Raw genomic sequence first — 19,622 nt, 5'->3', positions numbered from 1 at the left:
GCACAAACAGAAAGCAGAGAAATCAAAAAGAAAATATTTTCCTTCAGTGGAGACTATTTTGTTATGAAAGATTCATTTCAAGGGCTGTATTCAGTAGAAATGGTATGCTGCACGCCTTCTGATTGCCTCAAAAAACTTGAAAAGTCAGGGCTTTGAGCTCAAGTAGTAAAAATAAGGGACCATGAAGATAATCTTGATGATGAATCTGCCCCGGTTCGTGACTCTTACAGATCTTGCTAATGGTTTCCATTCATTACAAACACAACTGGTCACAAACTCTTGGAACTAACCCTTTGGGCTCATTAAGGAACTTTCGGCTGGAGGACAGGTCACTCGTCCAAGTCCCAAGGCTCACTAATGTCTGAGCCAGATGAATACCCAGGTCTCCTCCCAGGACAATTAGTGCTTCAATGTGGGTTACCTCTACTTTTTAAAACCATTCTTTTTACTGGAAAATTTTTCTCCAAACTGGTATCTGTGGAAATCCTGTATGTGAACATCACACATGGTGGGAATCAGTAACAAAAATACTTTTTAAGCAAAAGTATGGTGGAGGCATAAGTGGTGGCTGGACATTTTGGAAGCCAAATAAACCTTCTCTATTATGCTGGGTATTTTAGAAGCTAAGTAAATTTCTTCAATTACCCTGAGTTCCAATTATAAATGCTTATTTTAAAAACCAAGAATAAGCGGGTTGTAAAATGGTGACAGCTGAGATACATCAAAATAAATTAACTGCTATTGTTTCAAAAAAATAAAATTGTGGGAAAAATAAGTATTTTGTCCATTTTTTTCCCTGAGTAGTATAATAATAACCAAAAATATTGATATAAATATGATGCTGATTGATCATCTCTGGAGTGGTTTCATGGCAACTGAAGAGTGGAGAAATAATATAAATATGCCCTGAATCCTATTCTGTTGATTTAAAAAGAAGCACATGTTACAACGAATCCCTTTAAGTTTAACATAGTAGAGATATACCAGTCTTCAATTCTTCTATTATAATTAGAAGTAAAGTATTAATCCTTACAACACTCCAAGTAGATATATTCAGTTTACAGAGCACAAAAAGTCTCTTCTTGAGGAGGAAGGTCAAGCTGAGAATGAGAATTCTTTCTTTAGTTTTTCTCCTAGATTGTATACCTGTGATTATAATTTCTCCAAAATTAAATAAAAGCTATTCAAAACCCATTTCATACAAAAAACAAAAAACCTGGATAATCCAGGGGGATGGAAATCAGTCAAATTGTATATATAAGGTATTTTCTTCAAAGTAATTGGAAAATTCATCAATCATCTTGCTTTCTAGATGGCAGTGCTATGTTACCTTCATTGAGCAAAAAACAGATAACAGTGATATTAGGTTTATAGGCTGAGGAATAAAAAATAGTCAGGTAATAGAACTAAATCATGATTATTTGTTAATGGCTAGGTAGGCTGAACAAAAAGAAAGTTTTTAACGCACTTTCTTATTTTCACTTATGACATGCCTAGACTTGTCTTTTAACCTCTACATTTGTTTACTTTTTCTTAATAGTGATCAGATTCTCTGCAGCATTAATTAAATGGAGGAGACATTGTGGGGGGCAGATACTTTCCATGATTAATCTTTTCTAGTCTCTCACATTCCACAGTTTGCTTAAATTCAATGCATGGGAAAACAGAAAATTTATTTAGCAAACCATCTTTTCCCAGGAGGTAACAGGGCATGGCTAACATCATCAGGTGGAGAAAAAAAAAATTACCTTTAGAAAAATAAAAACATTTCATATAAACAAAGAGGAAGCTATTTCTAAAGTTCTGGGAAGGTACACTGATATTTTTGCTGATTAGACCTCAAAAGTTCCAAGTACATTTGCTTTTCCTTTCATCTTTAATTGAAATACTACACAGCTTAAGCCAGAGAGTTGTTCTGTCCTTAACTTCATTTGCAAATTTATTAATGACAAAAAAAAGAGAGACTCATCATAGATAGACAATTTGCATTTCATTTAAAAATTTAAGGCAAAAAAGAAAATAAATTCCACAAAAGATGGGTCACAGAAAAGTGAACTCAGAAGGCCCTGCCCATCCTTCTCCCTTTCCGCCCGTGATTCATCATCTCCGGCCGTGGCCCTGATGCCAGACTGGCATCACACCCCACTCCTCTGCTTTCAGCTACTGCAGCATCACAAGACTGTGGGGTTAAAGGAGACACCCAGCAATTCAGGTGAAATTAATTATGGTAAAACCAGCCCATAAGATAAAAGCACATTTTTCTACTTAAATAATCTGAAACTCATTAACAAGAGTTAGTGGCAAAACTTTTATGTGAGAAGTTAAGAGTTTGGAAACTAATTTATATTATTCTCTACAGAGGTGGTTCAGACCCAATGACTTCAAGTTTTCATTTTCCTAAAACTTTCCCAAATACGAATTAAATTGTCAAGGATAAAAAAGTGATTAGCTAGAGAGTAATTTCACTCAGTGATTTTTCTCTTTCAAAACCTTCAAGCAATCTCCCACTATTATTTTCACAATCCTTTTATCATTCTATATAATTTATGCTTGATACATCTTTTAAAAGTCAACGTAATAAAAAGTTATTAAACTTTTATGTCTTACAGAATCACAAAGAACTCAGATAAATAGGGATGAAGAGCACACGTCTGCAGAGCATCGGTCACCTGCCCTGCACACCTGTGTGCGCTGGTCCCAGCTGCCACTGGCTCAGGCTCCGGCCCCCGCAGTGCTTTCTTCATTCACGTCTTCCTTCTTTCCTTTGTCATCTTCTCTCTCTCTCCCTTGTTTTTTTTTTGTTGTTTTTTTTGTTTTGTTTTTTAAGAAAAATAGCTTAAAATATCACATTACCAACCTTTAATTATGTTTAAGAAATCCCTCCTTGAAGGGCTCTCTGCCTGACACAGGGTAATTAAACTCTCCAGGAAATTGGCATCCATCACTTTACAGTTTCACAACATACTGTAGCCATTTGAGATACTTTAAGAAAACCCTTCAAATACTGAGATGTTTATTGCATTTTAAAGTATCCACAGTCTTAAATATCCTGTTCAAATTCCTCCGGAATTCCTGTGCAGCATACAACATCTAATATTGAAATAGTGTTCTCACAATACTACACTTGAAAATACCATTTAGGAAACAATATTTTAGGAAATAGACAGTTTAAGGCAAGACATTCATTTGGAAAAGTTAATTTTTCTCAATCATCTAGATTGACACAATTATTTTTCCATCTCTTCAGTGCCTTGGGATACACAACATACATTCAGCAGCAGGGCACACTTATGACCCTACGGACATATGCTGAAGTCCTGAGTGCCCATTGAAATAATGGAAACATTTTTGATAAGGCATGGCCCACAGGGACATGGCATGGGAGGGGTCTTTCACTCCATTTTCAAGCTGGTATACAGGGCATTCCCTACGTAAAACTGTCCGATTTCCCCCCACGTGATCTCTTTCCCAACAGACACAAACCCCTTGAAAGGTGCTAAGATTGGTTTCTGTTAACAGACAAAAAGTAGCCATCAGAGTGCTTTCCCCATCATTGCTTTAATGATGGATGTTTAGAGGCTCTTTCTTGATTCTGATTGCAAACATTGTTTGTTGTGGAAAAACTATTCTGTCCCAAAGAATTTCCTCTTTCATCAAACTTTTTGGATCGTGACAGCTGAACGTTTTCATGTGTATTCTTTCCTCTTTGAGTTTTTTTCACCGGTAACAACAATAACACTAAGATACCAGCAGAGTGAAGGCTGTAATACCAGGAGCTAAAAAAAAAAGGGAAAACTTTACTTTATTATATTCTGATAATTAACAAGACTTAATTTGACATTTGTCAAAATGTCACAAGCCCCACCTAGGATGTCTATATTTACTACACTATTCTTTTTTTTTTTTAATTTATTTATTTTTGGCTGCACTGGGTCTTCGTTGCTGCGCGCAGGCTTTCTCCAGTTGTATCGACGGGCTTCTCGTTGCGGGGGCTTCTCTTGTTGTGGAGCACGGGCTCTAGGCGTGCGGGCTTCAGCAGCTGTGGCACGTGGGCTCAGTAGTTGTGGCTCGCGGGCTCTAGAGAGCAGGCTCAGTAGTTGTGGTGCATGGGCTTAGGTGCTCCGTGGCATGTGAGATCTACCCGGACCAGGGCTCGAACCCGTGTACCCTGCATTGGCAGGTGGATTCCCAACCACTGCGCCACCAGGGAAGCCCTACACTAGTCTTTTACCCATCCCCCTTAGATGAAACTCTAACCACGTACGCCAGTGGGTATTTATAAAGCACTCATACTAGATATCATATTGCATTCCTTTGTAAAGGTCATAAGGCCAGGACTAAGTAGAACAAAAACCAAAATGTACTTATTAATAGCTGCAGAGATCTGAAAAAAAACCTCTCAAATCCATAGAACCAAATATTGAGCAAAGTATGGAGGTAGTAAAGGGACAGTAATAGCCTTGCCTGCTATTTACTGTCCCTAATTAAGTTACAAATATTCCAGTGATGTGAGTAATAGATAAGCAATATTGCTTCTTGATGGTTACAAAATAAAGGTCACAAAATAAAGGTCACATTATTAAAGATATTATTAGAAGTATCATGCCTCAAATTAAATATAAACCAAATGTGACCTCCTGGTTCTATAGCTGTAAGTGCCAGTGCCTGTGAACAAAGTACGTGAGACAGAAAATCCTGAGACAGAAAATCCAACCAATAGCTCAGTCACATTTAGACATACGTAATAATTCTGTTCAAAAGGACACTTTAGTAGGAGTTACTTATGTCTTCCTGTATGATTATTATGACTCTGTGCTGTCATTCTAAATGCTAGGGTAATGGAAAATAGTTTTTGATCTCAAAGATACCACTATCTACTATGCGGGGAATGGAATTTGGTGGGAGAGGGAGAGAAGATAAACAAAATATGGAATTCAAAACAATAATTTCTGGGGCTTCCCTGATGGCGCAGTGGTTGGGAGTCCGCCTGCCGATGCAGGGGACACGGGTTCGTGCCCCGGTCCGGGAAGATCCCACATGCCACGGAGCGGCTGGGCCCAGTGAGCCATGGCCGCTGAGCCTGCGCATCCGGAGCCTGTGCTCCGCAACAGGAGAGGCCACAACAGTGAGAGGCCCGCGTACCGCCAAAAAAAAAAAAAAAAAAAAAAACAACAATTTCTATTATGTAGAGATGAAAAAGTACCAATGAAATATAAAAGAGTGAAAAGGGAACCAATAAATGAAATGCAAGTAATTTATTATCTTTTGACTGAGGAAATGAAGAGAATTAATAATTCGTTATAAAGAACAAGCTGTGCTGTTTTTTAACTGCTTCATCATATTCATTATTGTTCATCTTTTTTAAGTTTTCCTTTCCTTTGGGAGTTAGCAGTCTTATCGCTGAACTCATGTTCCACGGACTTTACCAACCGTTACTGGTGACTATCAGAGGATATATTTTACTTCCGTCCCTAAAATATCCCCAGTGACTCTTAAGCCTCCGCTTTAACAAATAAACTCTTAAACCTTGGCTCTCGAGCAGGGGTGAGCAAACTACGGCTTGTGGGCCAAAGTTAGTCTGAAGTCTCTCTCTTTTTTTAATTGAGATATAACTGACATATAACATTATTAGTTTCAGATGTACAACATAATGATTCGGTATATGTATATATCGTGAAATGACCACCACAATCATCTAGTTCACATCCAAGTGTAGGAAGAAGAGCTCTACTGCCCAGTGTAACCTTTGAGATCTGAAGCAAGGGTTACCCAGCTGATATTCCTCGCTGTAAATCACACTCTCATCTGAGGTCTGAGTGGTGTTAATCATTCCATAAATAAACTTGTGACTGCTTGGTTTAAGATTTTAAAGTAACTGACAATGCATTTAACTGCAGAAAGCAAGCTAGGGTACTATTTTTCTATTCTACCCAAGAGCAAGAAGCTTTCTTTTAAAAATAAATTAAAATGAAAAATAAATAAAATAAAATAAAATGATACACAGGAACTTATTCACAAAACAGAAATAGACTCACATACACAGAAAACAAACCTATGGTAACCTAAGGAGAAAGGGTGGGAGAGGGATAAATTAGGAGTTTGGGATTAAAATATATACACTACTATGTATAAAATAGGTAAACAAAGACCTACTGTATAGCACAGGGAACTGTACTCAGTATCTTGTAATAACCTACAATGGAAAAGAATCTAAAAAAGAATATATATACACACACACACACACATACATACATATGTAAATAACTGAATCACTTTGCTACACACCTGAAACTAACACAACATTGTAAATCAACTATATTTCAATTAAAAATTTTTTAAAAATTTCCGATGGCATATTTTTAAGAGTAACACTTACCTGTAAAACATAAATGATGGTTTTATAGAAAGAAGAACGAATGGCACAACTGTGTAACTTATTGCTATCTGAGTTGCTATCCATGTTATGACATCATACAATAATTTAAGTTGGGGAGGTTCGATGAAATGATGCCTAAAGTTATTTCTCACCTGAAATAAACAAAAATATTTACCTTTAACATTGCTTATAAAATTACACTGACTATATCAACTGTTTCAAGGATGTGGAATAAGCGAAACTCCCATACGTTGCTGGTGGGCATCTAAAATGATACTGTTACTATGGGAAAAGCTGGATCTGGTTCAGAAAAAAACTAATACACGTATGTATAAAAAATATGGAGAGTGCATGGGGAAGCACGTGAGCAAAATGTGTGAATCTGGGTAAAGGGCGTGCGTATAGGAGTTCTTGGCAATTTTTCTGTAGATTTGAAGTGGTATTAAAATTAAAAGTTCCCCCCCGAAGTTAAAAATTACACTTCCTAGAGCTCCTTAAATCATATTTTGTAAACTATAGCACAGGCACACCTCATTTTATCGTGCTTCACTTTATCATGCTTCGCAGAGACTGCGGTTTTTACAAACTGAAGGTGTGTGGCAGCCCTGTGTCGAGCGAGTCTACTGGAGCCATTCTTCCAACAGCATTTGCTCACTTCTTGACTCTGTGTCACATTTTGGTAGTTCTTGTAATACTTCAAACATTTTCATTATTATTATATTTGTAATGGTGTTGTGTGATCAACGACCTCTGATGTTATTACTATGACTTGCTGAAGGCTTAGGTGATGGTTAGCATTTTTTAGCAATAACATATTTTTTAATTAAGGTACGTATACTTAGACATAATGTTATTGCACCCTTAGACTACACAATAGTGTAAACATAACTTTTATGTGAACTGGGAAACCAGAAAAATTCGTGTGACTCCCTTTACTGCAATATTCACTTTATTGCCGTGGTCTGGAACCGAATCTGCAATGTCTGCCTATACGTAAATAAGGTTCACTCCGTGATCAGTTTTTCTACTACAATGAAAGGAGACATCCTTCCTATTCTTTAACCTCTGCATTTGTGAAAGACAGCTATTATACACTGAGCTTAGGTCAAAGAGCGCTTATTAAAATGAATGGCAATTACACACATCATTCATTAGGGGAAATTGGGAAGGGCTTCTCAGGAAAAAAGTGCTTTCTAATAACCACTATTTTAATACTTTTTAGCTTCTAAAACAGTCAAAACATTTCAATTTTGAAATGTGCAAACTTAACCAAACACTATTTTTTTCTCTTGTGTCCCCGCTTTTTTCGCCTAATATGGTTATAGGTGAAGCGTGGCCCTGCTCTGAGATGCCACGCGAGTTCTTCAGAGGGGATGCAGTCTGAGGTTAGTGGCTCTTCCACACACAGACCAGCACTCGTAGTGGCAGGATGCTACCCAGGTTTTCTGCCTTGCTGAAGGCGGCAAAAGCTACCTGCACTCTCTCCCCTTCTGTCCACCGGGGCAAATCCATTTCCCAAGGCATGGCTCTCAGCATCCCATCTCCACCCTCATCTACCTTCCCTGACTCCCTGATGTGGGACAGAATGAGGATTAGGCTCTTCCCCAGTTTGCTGTTCAAGTTCTTCTATTATTGGCCTCTTCCTCTCTCTCCAGCCCCACCCCGCCCCTGCCCTCTTCCTTTCCAGAATCATCCACCCTTTAGACATACATGAAGGCTCTGCTTCAACCAGATTTGCTCGTCATTCCCAAATACACCACACACTTCCTAACTTGGTTTTGCCAATGTCATTTCTACACCTAGAAAGGCATTTTCTTCCCCCATTACGCTTCAGTCACTACTGAAATAACTCATCATTCAAAGCCCAAATCCAAGCACACTTTCCTACTGGGGCCACCTCTAGTCAACCCAACCAAAAAGGATTTCCTTCCCTCTAGACACCTAAGGTACTTACCATCCATAAAAGCGATGGAATCTATCATATATGCCTTGTGGTATATGTACCCCCACATACAGACAGATACCTACACACATACATACATACACCTTATGCCCCTAGACTACAAACCACAGAAGAATAGCCTTTAGTTAATACTTCTTGACATTTACCTCATATATCTCCAAGGTACCTTAAAACTGAATACAATAAACATCTGCTAGTTTGTTAAGTGAAGCCACCTCACCTGTAAGTGACATAAGAAGCTTGTTCAAACACTGTTTTTGTCACGTCACTTGCCTCCGATTGACTTCCAAGGACTTACACTAAACTGCCCCCCTTCTTTCCCATGTCACCAACCTAATTCCTCAACTGTTTCCCAGATGATACACTAGGTCTCAAATACCCTACAGACCTGCGGCCTGCTTCGCACTGGTGTCCGCCATGGGGAATGGCCCGTCCACGTTATCTAGGCCTGGCCACGGTCCCCTCTTCATCTAAAAGAGGACTCAAAGGCTGGAGTTTTCAGGAAACATCTCTAAAATAAACCTACGCGTCTGGTCATCTCTATTTCACCCAGTTTTCAGCAATCCTTCCGAAGATTCTGTGACAACGAGGAACACTGTGTGGAGGCCTCTGTGGGCCGGGCCTTCCTCCCAGATGAGCCGAGCGCGCAGCCCGCGAGGCACACTCAACACACCTGCCAGGCGCACCTCCCAGCCAGCCTGCAGCACTGACCTGGCCAAAGGAGCAAGGCTGCCCGGTAGGTAAGAGGCTCACTGGGCCTTTGACACCAGGTCACGTGACCAGCACTGCAGGATGAGAAGGAACTCATACTCACAGCTCGCGCTGCCAGCGTCATCACCACTCCCGTGAGAAAAGTCAGGTAGTAGCCCGGGTACACCCCATGCCAAATGGCAGAGAGGATGAACGTCTGGATGGTTGGACTCGAGGAGGCGCGCTCATAACACACCCTGGAAACCATGGAAAACACGAGTGATTAGAGCTTATCAAGTCCACAACGATCCCTCTTATTCCTGGTCAGGAGCTAGGAAAATGGAGGTTATAGCTATTAGGGATCAGATGTATGAAAAGAAATTTCATTTCCATCTTTTCACTGGTACACGTAATGGCCAAAATGATCATTTCTAGTGTTTGGGAGTCCATGCTATGTACAGAAGAACTTTAACAAATATAAAAGTTATTTTTATTTTACATTATTTTATTATTTTCTTTAGTAACATTTAGAACTTTCAACTGATCTAACGATAGTCTTCTGGGAAGTAGGCTGTGCTCAGTATAAAGTTTTCCTGTCACAGGTAGAGAACTCAGATGAAAATAAGATTTTCGTAAGGTATCAAATTTAAAATATAACAACAAAAAATAACACAACAGGTTAGTTTGGCAAATCTGCACCCATTGGGGAGACTGCAAGGCACCAGGAAGCAATGATAATGTGCTTTGGATATTTCAAGAGGTAAAGGGATTGAACTTGTCATGAGTAAAGGACATGACAAAAGAAGGCTTCTTTACACAGAACGGTGCTTAGAGCCCTCCCATCACAGGAGCAGTCTTTTATGAAATAAACTCAAGATCGGGCAGTGTGTCCCATCAAGAACAAGGAGAAAGGACGACTGGGAGCTTCTGCGCGGTGTCCTAACTCCGTCTTTTGTAATCGGTCCTCTGCCTTCCCCGTGTGCACGTGACAAGCCCTCATAATTCTCAGCACAGGCGCCTCTTTGCCCCTCATTCTCGCATGCTTCCCACTCACTCCCTCATCATCGTCACGACAGGGGGCATTGCATAGAGATGACTGCCGAGTTTGTACCAAGATGGTGACCTCCCACTGCAGAGGCTGGGTCTCTGCATCCTGTGCCCAACATATAAAGGTCTGTTGTCCTGAAATATTTTAAAACTGGAAGCGTTGTGCAAAATCTAGGGCATACGTACGGTGGCTGTGTAGGCATTTTTGTTTGGCCAAATCTCCCATGAATGAGGGACATACTGGTGATCTCAAACCTTGGTGGGCACCTTTCAAGGCAGGCTACGAGGTCAGTGGTGGCTACATTCATGACTCACGCCTAAATAGTTCTCTGACTTGGTAGCACCCTGCTTAACTCTGTTTCCCGGTTAACACAAGGTCACAGCGTTAATTTAATTTAGTTAAGAATGTGAAGCCAGTGAAGCTCAGCCTCAAGAACTAGAGGTCAAAAAAAAAAAAAAAAGGAACTAGAGGCCAACGCTCAGCTGATGGTGGTTCTGGAGGGAGCTTACCTTTTGAGCCAAAGAGCTGTCTGAATATTCCAATTATCAAGAAACATCTTGAAACTTGTTGACATCTGAAAAACAAAGGAACTTTCTTCTTTGGCCAACAAAATAATGAAGCTTTAAAGGTAAGTAACATCTTACTGTGCTAAGAGTACATTACTTGACAATGATGGTAGTGTACGATCTCTTTCCTTAACGCCGTTTTTTCTAATAGAGTAACATCATTCTATAAAAGGAGTTACTGGAGGGAACATCTGTGAGGTAAATGGATTCTCACCATTTTCTCCTGTGTGTTAACACTTACAGGGGTTGCCATGGAATTATCCCAAAGACACTCCTGATGGAGCAGGTGAATGACCTTTCAGCGGCCATTCACTGGGGGCCAGACTGGACGCCCCATCAGGTGCAGCCTCACTTCCTTCAGTGCCCCCCTCCCCAGCTGCTGGGAGTCTTGGCCTCCCAGGACCTGCTTACCCTGGAGGAGTGGTCTGCACATCTTCCTACCTTTCCAGTGCCTCACTCAAGCTTCCCCCACTAATGCCACCCTCCGATCTCAGAGGGAAGCTCTGGTCTCCTGGCCGCTACTCCTTCCCTGTGTAACCATCCCTCCTTGGCTCTGCACTTCTCACCACTTTAGATTCTCTGGTCCGTTATTTACTGCTCTCATCAAACTCTGAGGATGAAAACTTCTTAAGAGGCAAAAAATCTTACTCTTTTATGAATAAGGCACATATATACATATAGGATATAAAGAGATATACAATATATCTGTGCTATTAAAATTTCATGGGGCCTGATTAGGAAAAAAAAAGTCTTAAAACCTCCTTAGTTGGCAATAATGAACAAAACATTAAAACACGGCCATATATTCATCACCCAATTTCCACAATTATCCATTTTCGCCTATCCTTCCCCATTTTATTACTGACACTGTTAAGAGCATTTCAAAGCAAATACCAGACATCTTATTTCACCTGTAAATAGCTCAGAATTTATGTCCAATAAATAGGGACCTTCAAAAAACAACTATGATCAGGGACTTCCTTGGTGGTCCAGTGGTTGAGACTCTGCACTCCCACCACAGGGGGCTTAGGTTCAATCCCTGGTCAGGGAACTGGATCCCATGTGCCACAACTAAGAGTTTGCATGCCGCAACTAAGGAGCCCACAGGCCGCGACTAACACCGGCCCAGCCAAATAAATAAATATTTTTTTAAAAAGAATAATTTTAAAAAATAATGTTACAAAAAAATAAATAAATAAATTTAAAAAACTATGACCAAAAGAAAAAAAGAAAAAAAACTATGACCAGGTCTAACCAAATTAACAATAATTCCTTAATATCATCCAATATCCATTTTGTATTCAAATACCCCTGACGGTTTAAAAACATGGTTTTCCAGTTGGTGGGGTCAGTCAGGATCCAAACATATGGCACGTCTGGCTGATGTCTCTTTTAATGTGTAACAGCCCCTCTCTGCCCCCCACTTCTCCCATGCCATACATTTGTGCAGGAAATCGGGTCACTGGTCCTATGGCACTCCCTGCTTCTGGCCCTGGTGTCTAACTTACTTCTCTATCTTCTGGGTCCCTTCTAACAGCAGAAGGATCTAGAGACCTGATCAGGCCTGTATTTCCTGTGGTCCCACAACTGCTACCCCAGTGAAAGGTACCACGGTGAACACAACGGTCTAAACCAGACCTCTGGGCATGATTCATAACTCGTTCTCTCTTGCTGATTCCAGTGTATCACCAAGTTCTGCTGAGTCTCTTAAACACTGTCCAGTGTGTTTACGTCTTTCCAGCCCCACTGCCACTACCCTGGTTGAGGCCACCATCATGCTGGGCCTACACAGCACCCTCCTAATAGGTCACTGTCTCAGGAGGGCGACGCCTTCTGCCTGACATAGCCCCATCCTCCTAACACACACACACACACACACACACACACACACACACACACACACACACACACACACTCAATCACCTCACTAGTCTAAGCTGGCCTCCTATCTTAGAAACGCCCTATACCTCTCTGATCACAGCCAATCTTCCTGTATCCCTGGAACCCCCACTAGATTAAAGCTCCAGGAGGGCCCAGATTGTACTGATCTTATTCACCGGCTCCCCAGGGCCTGGGGCACATGGTTGATGACCAATAAATATTGGCTGATTGAAAGAATGAGTATTATTATTACAAATCTTTCGGTACCACTGTTGGGACATCACATCATAACCTATGAAGGCAAATTATGCTACTTAAAGTGTCATATGGTAACCAACTTCTTAATGATTTACTAACCTCTATTTGCTGAATTCTCAGATTGGAAATTAAGTCCCAACGAGCTGCTCCATTTTTGTCATATCCTCTGAATCCAAAGCCTGCCGCATTATTGATAGCGTCAGCTGTAATACACAAAGGAAAAGAAACTATTAGAAACCTATGTAACAAACTACTGTGTTCTCCCAGAAGATGTACGTTATCATATACTATCATCTTTAATTCTTAAACAGTCAAAGTAGATTCATTCTCATTTTTATATGATATTATAATAAAATGGGCCTTGATCCAGTTTTTAGGCTCTCCTAACAGTTTTTAGGTTCTATCCTTATATGTAGGACATGAACTATAAGGTTTGCTTCTCCTGAATAGATGACCCTAGTTTTTCTCATTGGTCTTGAACTATATATTCTCAAGAGGGTACTCTCCCGGCTATCACCAGGGTAAGATTTATACTTCCACACATTGACACGAAGGTTTATTCATGTGTCACTTACCTAACGTCCATGCGAAATAGTACTTCGGTCTGGCAGCCAAAAGAGAGACGTACAGATAGATAACCCTGGTCGGCCATGAAGCTGTAGCTAGAAAATGCTCATCAATGTTATACTCCACAGGTAATGTCTTAGAGACGGTCAAGTGAAATAACAAGGAAAGTCCACAGACTAAGAGCTTCTGAATAACTGCCACCTGAAAGCAAGACGAGACTCTTCATAAACTTAATCGATACGTATTTACGTATTATTGCCACATAACTCCTCCTGAAGGCAGTATTAACCCTGTAACTCCATCCAAAATCCTGAACTCAGGCGTGCTCAGCATTTAAAGCCGCCACCGTCTCAGTATGAACACATGAAGCCTTATGTCTAATGACTGCCTCTGGGTTATGGCTCAAATCACACTAGAAACCCCAATGTGTATTTTCAGGACTTTCAGTAAACTTAGAAAAACTAAAAGCAAACACAGGTGTATAGGGTGACTACGTAAAAATGTTAACATTAGTAAGTTTTGGTAGTGGATTTTACGTGACTACACACACACACACACACACACACACACACACACACACACACGGCTTATTTTTTCCATTGTGCTTTTTCCCTACTTTCCAAATTCTAAGTATTTCATGGAAAACTATTTTTACAATAAACAACTTTCACGTTTCTTTAAACCTGAAAGTTCTTTAAAGCAATTTTGTTCAAATGATAAAACCAAAAGAGCCACACCCAAGAAAACAAAAAGATCTGCATAAAGATTCTGATGGAAAGAAAGGGATAAGCTTTATTCTGGTAAGGTTCAATTACCTTGAAAAACACCAACTCATGGTGTTTTTATGTTTTCAGTAGGCTAGACTATTTCAATCTGATTCAACATAAAGGAGATTATACAGGCCACAGAGGTAAAGAAACAGGAAAGAAAAGGCTGGATCCAGAAGAAAGAATGTAACAAAATACTTGGATTTAGTGTCCTGCACAGTAATCAAATAATATTCCAATTAACTACAGTTATTTGCAGATGAACACCCGTATTTAACACTTTCTGTAATGGGGCCAAAAAGAAAGGCTCAAAGGCGAGAGTCAGAGCACATGCCTGATTCCTGCACTTTCGAAGTCTTTACGTATTGTCAGGAGGCGCTGGAAGGTCAAGGGCTCTTCGCTGCAACTGTTCTTATTCTCATTTTCCTGGTCGTCTTTCAAAGCTTCCTCCGGTAAAGTAAGGCTACCTTTTCTTCACTCCTACCTCCAAAATATCTAACCTACACATCTGAATTTGCAACAGGTAATTAGGGAAAAATTATAATTGTAAATGAAGTGAGATGAACCGAATGACCTCATATGTGAACCTAAAAATCGGATACATCACTTGAGTAACATAATGAGAAGTACTGTGGCCATTAGACTGTACACACTAGTTTCCAGGTCTCAGTTTAAAACAAGTTAAAGTAACATATACCTGATCTCAACTACCAGCTGGCACACACACCAACGAGAGTCCCCCAAAAAGCTAAGTCAATGCGGGATCAGGAACTCTGAAAGGCAGGGGTGAGGGGGCCTGAAGCTGGGAAGCCAGGTGTAACCCCAGTTCCCTCAGCCTCCTCTCCCCCATACTGGCAGGAGGCCAGAAGTTAACTCTCAGGTAAGCCTAACCAGAAAAGAGCCAGGCTTCAGGACACGGGTCCAGAGTGGGGCTGGAATGAATCGAGCCTGTGGTGGATGCATCCCGAGAGGCGATGTCCGCAGCCCCTCCCTCCCAGCTCCAGAGACCAGCAGTCAAGTCTGAACACCCGGGGCAGAAGACGGGAGAAGCCCGCACTCAAGAAACCAAACAGCCTCAGAGAAAAGACCTACCGGCATCACAGCAGAGACTGACAGGTGTTCCCCAGGAGACGTGCCCCCCTTCTTACATAGCAATGGATTTTCTATTTGCGCACGGTGAAGTCTAGCTAAAGACCACACGTCACAGCCTCCTTTGCAGTTGAGCGTAGCTATGTGGTCACAAGTAACACGGACAACTTCTGTGGCGAACCATCCTCAGACCATGAGGATGAGGGAAACGCCCTAAGGATGGCCAAAACGGGAGCTTGGATCCCCCGCCCGTGGAGCTGCCATATTACCCATGGACCGCTGACACTTGAGCTGTCCTGTAAGAGAAGAATAAACTTCCACCTTGTTTAACCTCCTGTTATTTTGGTCCTTGGTTCAGCAGCCAAACCTGTATCTTAACTAACGCAGATAAAGACAATTGGGAGGCCCCCAACAAAGGGGCCTCTGGGTACCTGACTGACCCACTTTGGATTCAAAGAGTCTACACACCCCACTCACAACACAAAGAGTTTCTAAGTGCCTTTAAGTGATCTGTAAATAACTACCACTGTTTGTGTGAACTATGTACATATGGAATTTAAATTTAAAATATACTAAAACAGTGAGATAATATATGAAGAGTATTTGCTATTGTCAACAATCTCTTATTTATGATGTCCATGACCTGAAGGAGGAAAGTGATGTTTTCTAAGAGCAAATCCCATAAAAATTCAGAGTGAGGTGACAGAAGTAATACACAACTTTGCACTGTTTTTTGTTGGGTTTGATTTACCACTACTTATATGTTTGTTGCACTTGATATTTTTCCAGCATTTTACAAAATTAAGTCTAGCATTTTAATTCCTAATTTCCTAGTTAGGAATTCCTAAATTCCTAAATTCCTTACTAGGAATTTCCTAAATTCCTAATTTCATTCCCTTCTCAGTATTCTAGAATAAACCTCTGGGATATAGAAGCTGTCTATAAGTACCTTGAGCTCCTCCTACGGCAGTGAGGCCTCTGAAGGGTTAAGTGGTCAGCCTGACACAAAACAGTCAGCGAAGAGATCTGAATATACCCAGTTTCTCGTCCCAGTTTGAGCTGGCATTCATCAATTAACACTTGGCCAGTTAACGGAAACTGTGAAGACGAGAGCATCTTTTTGGTGTAAAACACAATGAGTTGCATGGCACGAAAGAGAAAATACGAGAGATTTTGCAAATGAGTGCACGTCTTCATTCACTCTTTGTTTCATAATAACTTAGCAAGGAGCTGGTCCTCTGCTCCAAACCCCACATTCAGAGAAAGCATACTAGCCCCACCTTTTTTTTTTTAATTAATTAATTTATTTATTTATGGTTGTGTTGGGTCTTCGTTTCTGTGCGAGGGCTTTTTCTAGTTGCGGCGAGCGGGGGCCACTCTTCATTGCGGTGCGTGGGCCTCTCACTATCGCGGCCTCTCTTGTTGCGGAGCACAGGCTCCAGACGCGCAGGCTCAGCGGCCATGGCTCACGGGCCCAGCTGCTCCACGGCATGTGGGATCTTCCCGGACCGGGGCACGAACCCGTGTCCCCTGCATCGGCAGGCGGACTCTCAACCACTGCGCCACCAGGGAAGCCCTAGCCCCACCTTCTTGTCTCACAGACTTGTTGACTGGCCTATTTCTCATGGACCTTTGGATTCTACCAGATCAAATCCAGCAGAACTTGGCCTGCACAGAGCCGCACGGGCTCCCCGGACAAGACGTATCAGTTGTTCCAAGGAATAAAGATGACATTCGGGTGTGAGGCTCAGACAGCCTGGGCTTGGATTCCGGTTCTCCCACTGCCACCCTGGAAACCCTGGTCAAATTACTTAGCCTCTGAGTCTCAGCCTCCTCATACGCGGAGTCGTGAGAATAAAGCGTCTGCCCCGCAAGACTGTCCTGGGGCTGAAAGTGCTGGGAAAGTGTTCACTATTATTATCTTCTGTATTGTGAAAACTGGACAAGGTTTTATGGAAAAGGTGATATCTGAAGCAGGCCTTTAAAGAGGCGTAAGATTTCAACTGGCAATGGTCAGCATGAGGAGAGACGTAAGGTACAGCTAAGGAAAAAGCCTGGAAAATGAGGCTCGGCCAGATCCACGAGACGGGCTTTTCTGTAAAATACTCCATGACTACAAAGCATTATCCTCACTAAGGAACGCAGCACAGCTTTTAAAGTAACCTGATTTTTGTTCTTCAGTCATGATGGTACTTCTACCAGGCATCACCACTAGGTACTGTGTGAGGTGTCATTTACCTCGAAAAATGTTTTTAAAGAAAAAGATGGGTAAACTCAAAACTTGAAAACATTAGTATCTTGAAATAAACAAGGCTAATCAATACATGTTAGAGAGGCTGCAGGTGAACCTCATGACCTTACATTTGGAGATGGCTCTGTCTTTTCATACTGTATCTCTTCTTTTCCGTGTTCACCTGATTGTGTCACATGGTACGATCTGCCTTCGATGAAAGTGATGTAGTCTTTGTAAGAGCAGAGTGGGCCTGCCAGGATTCCCATGAAGTTACAGTTGTAACTTAAATACTCCAGAAGGCTCGGCATGCGTCTGCAACGAAAAGACACGCAATATGTGAGAGGGAACGTTCGCTTCCAGAAAATGTGACAGGAATGATCTTCTCCATCCTCACTTCTCTTAGCATTTCCAAAATAAAACTAGCTCTGATTTTCATTTGCATCCAAACAATGAGAATTTAAAGGTTCAGGATGAAGGAATGCGCAACAGTATTTCTGGATAAAAGAGTTTCCATACAGGCCTTTATGAGCAACTACGAAGGGTCTCCACCTAACTCCTCATGATGAAACAAACCCGAGGAGGACAAGATACGGCAGGAAGAATCATCTCTTACTAGTCAATCGTTCACTCATTTAACAAATCTACGTGTGCACCGACTACTACACACACGCTCCAGGGTCTAGAGATACCGCAGTAAATCAAACAGGGGAACGCTGCATTCATAGAGCTTACGGAACAGCTGCAGAAAATAAACAATAAAAAAATACATAACATAACTTCAGAGATGCTATGTGCAAGGAGAAGGGGGCATTTTGTTACATTAATAAGTCAGAGGAGGCCTCTCTGATCAGGAGACGTGCGAGTCGTGTGAATGTCCCGGACAAGGGCTCCAGGCAGAGGGAACGATGAGGGCAAAAGCCCTGAGCCGGGGGCAGGGCCAGCAGCAGGGAGCCCCGTGTGGCTGGGCGGGCTGAGCCAGGCAGAGAGGCAGGAAGGGAGTCAGCGAGCCGAGGTGAGGGGCCTGCCTTGCAAGGCGCGGAGGGAACCTTGGATTTTATTCTGAATGTGCTGAAAAACTACGGTCGGCTTTTAAAATACCTATGTTTTGAAAGAATCCCTCTAGCCCCTGGGTGTGGACAGAGAAGGGTGGACGGGGAAGACCAGTCAGGAGGCCGCTGACCTCCAGGGGGAGGTGACGGGGCTGGGGCCGCGGAGTAGCAGCGTCTGCCTGCCTTCTGGCAGGACAGCCCTGGGGTCTGCTGATGGACCGGATGTGCGGCGCAAGGGAGAAAGGAATCAAGGATGTTATGCAATGTTTTTTTTTTAATTAATTTTTGGCTGTGTCGGGTCTTCGTTGCTGCATGCAGGCTTTCTCTAGTTGTGGCGAGCGGGGGCTGCTCTTCGTTGCAGTGCACGGGCTTCTCATTTCGGTGGCTTCTCTTGTTGTGGAGCATGGGCTCTAGGTGTGCAGGCTTCAGCAGTTGTGGCACGTGGGCTCAGTAGTTGCGGCACACGGGCTTAGTTGCTCCGCCGCATGTGGGATCTTCCCAGACCAGGGCTCGAACCCACGTCCCCTGCATTGGCAGGCAGACTCCCAACCACTGCACCACCAGGGAAACCCTACTGCAACATTTTTAATTCAACTGCTCTCAGGTCAGTCCAAATGGCGCACAGTGTCTAAAGTGTACGAAGCATTCCGGTTCTCAATGCAGGTAACTGGGAGAAAACCAGTTAATAACGTAGGAGATTATGCAGACCATGTATATTATCATGTAAATGCATCAGAAGTTTATTTTTTAAAACCAGCTCCATCTGTGAAGTCTGCCATCCACTGACAGCTATAAACTACCACAAATAAAAGCACAACTACACCCGGGGAGAGTAAGTAGGCTCTTGAACGTGTTACAGCCCTGTCTTCCTCTCTAATATGACAGGCGATCTCCTAAAAAAGCACAGTCTCTACGGCCAAGAGGAGTCGACGGAACCCCCTCACGTATATTTTTATTAAATGAAACAAAGAGAAAACAGTGCTTCTGGCCCAACTGACACTCAGCTAGGTCACCCCTTAGCCAAAACTCCTTAAAAATTTTTTCCTGAATTACTTTTCTACATTTAAAAGTTTTTGGAACGTTAAGTAATTTTTCTTGAGGGCTCACGAGTGATTGGGAGCAAAATGTTTCGGCA

At 41.9% G+C, this 19,622-nt stretch overlaps 1 protein-coding gene across 4 annotated transcripts in view; it reads right to left on the bottom strand.

Moving 5' to 3' along the window:
• Nucleotides 1-1,734: 1,734 nt before the first annotated feature.
• The window catches only part of MBOAT2 (membrane bound O-acyltransferase domain containing 2), a 113,113-nt gene continuing 95,225 nt past the window's right edge, over nt 1,735-19,622 (bottom strand). For all 4 annotated transcript variants that reach the window (XM_030844504.2, XM_060309448.1, XM_060309447.2 and 1 more), the window contains 7 exons: nt 17,567-17,750; nt 13,358-13,550; nt 12,882-12,985; nt 10,587-10,651; nt 9,154-9,286; nt 6,377-6,528; nt 1,735-3,776 (listed from right to left, as the gene is read on the bottom strand). In XM_030844504.2, coding sequence (XP_030700364.1) covers nt 3,551-3,776; nt 6,377-6,528; nt 9,154-9,286; nt 10,587-10,651; nt 12,882-12,985; nt 13,358-13,550; nt 17,567-17,750 — 1,057 coding nt within the window. In that variant the 3' untranslated portion in view covers nt 1,735-3,550. The remainder of the gene's footprint in view (nt 3,777-6,376; nt 6,529-9,153; nt 9,287-10,586; nt 10,652-12,881; nt 12,986-13,357; nt 13,551-17,566; nt 17,751-19,622) is intronic.

This window comes from Globicephala melas, chromosome 12 (genome assembly GCF_963455315.2).
Source record: "Globicephala melas chromosome 12, mGloMel1.2, whole genome shotgun sequence".
Classification (NCBI taxonomy): Eukaryota; Metazoa; Chordata; class Mammalia; order Artiodactyla; family Delphinidae; genus Globicephala; species Globicephala melas.
Note: the sequence above shows the minus strand (reverse complement) of the source record. Positions and strands in the feature narration are given on the sequence as shown.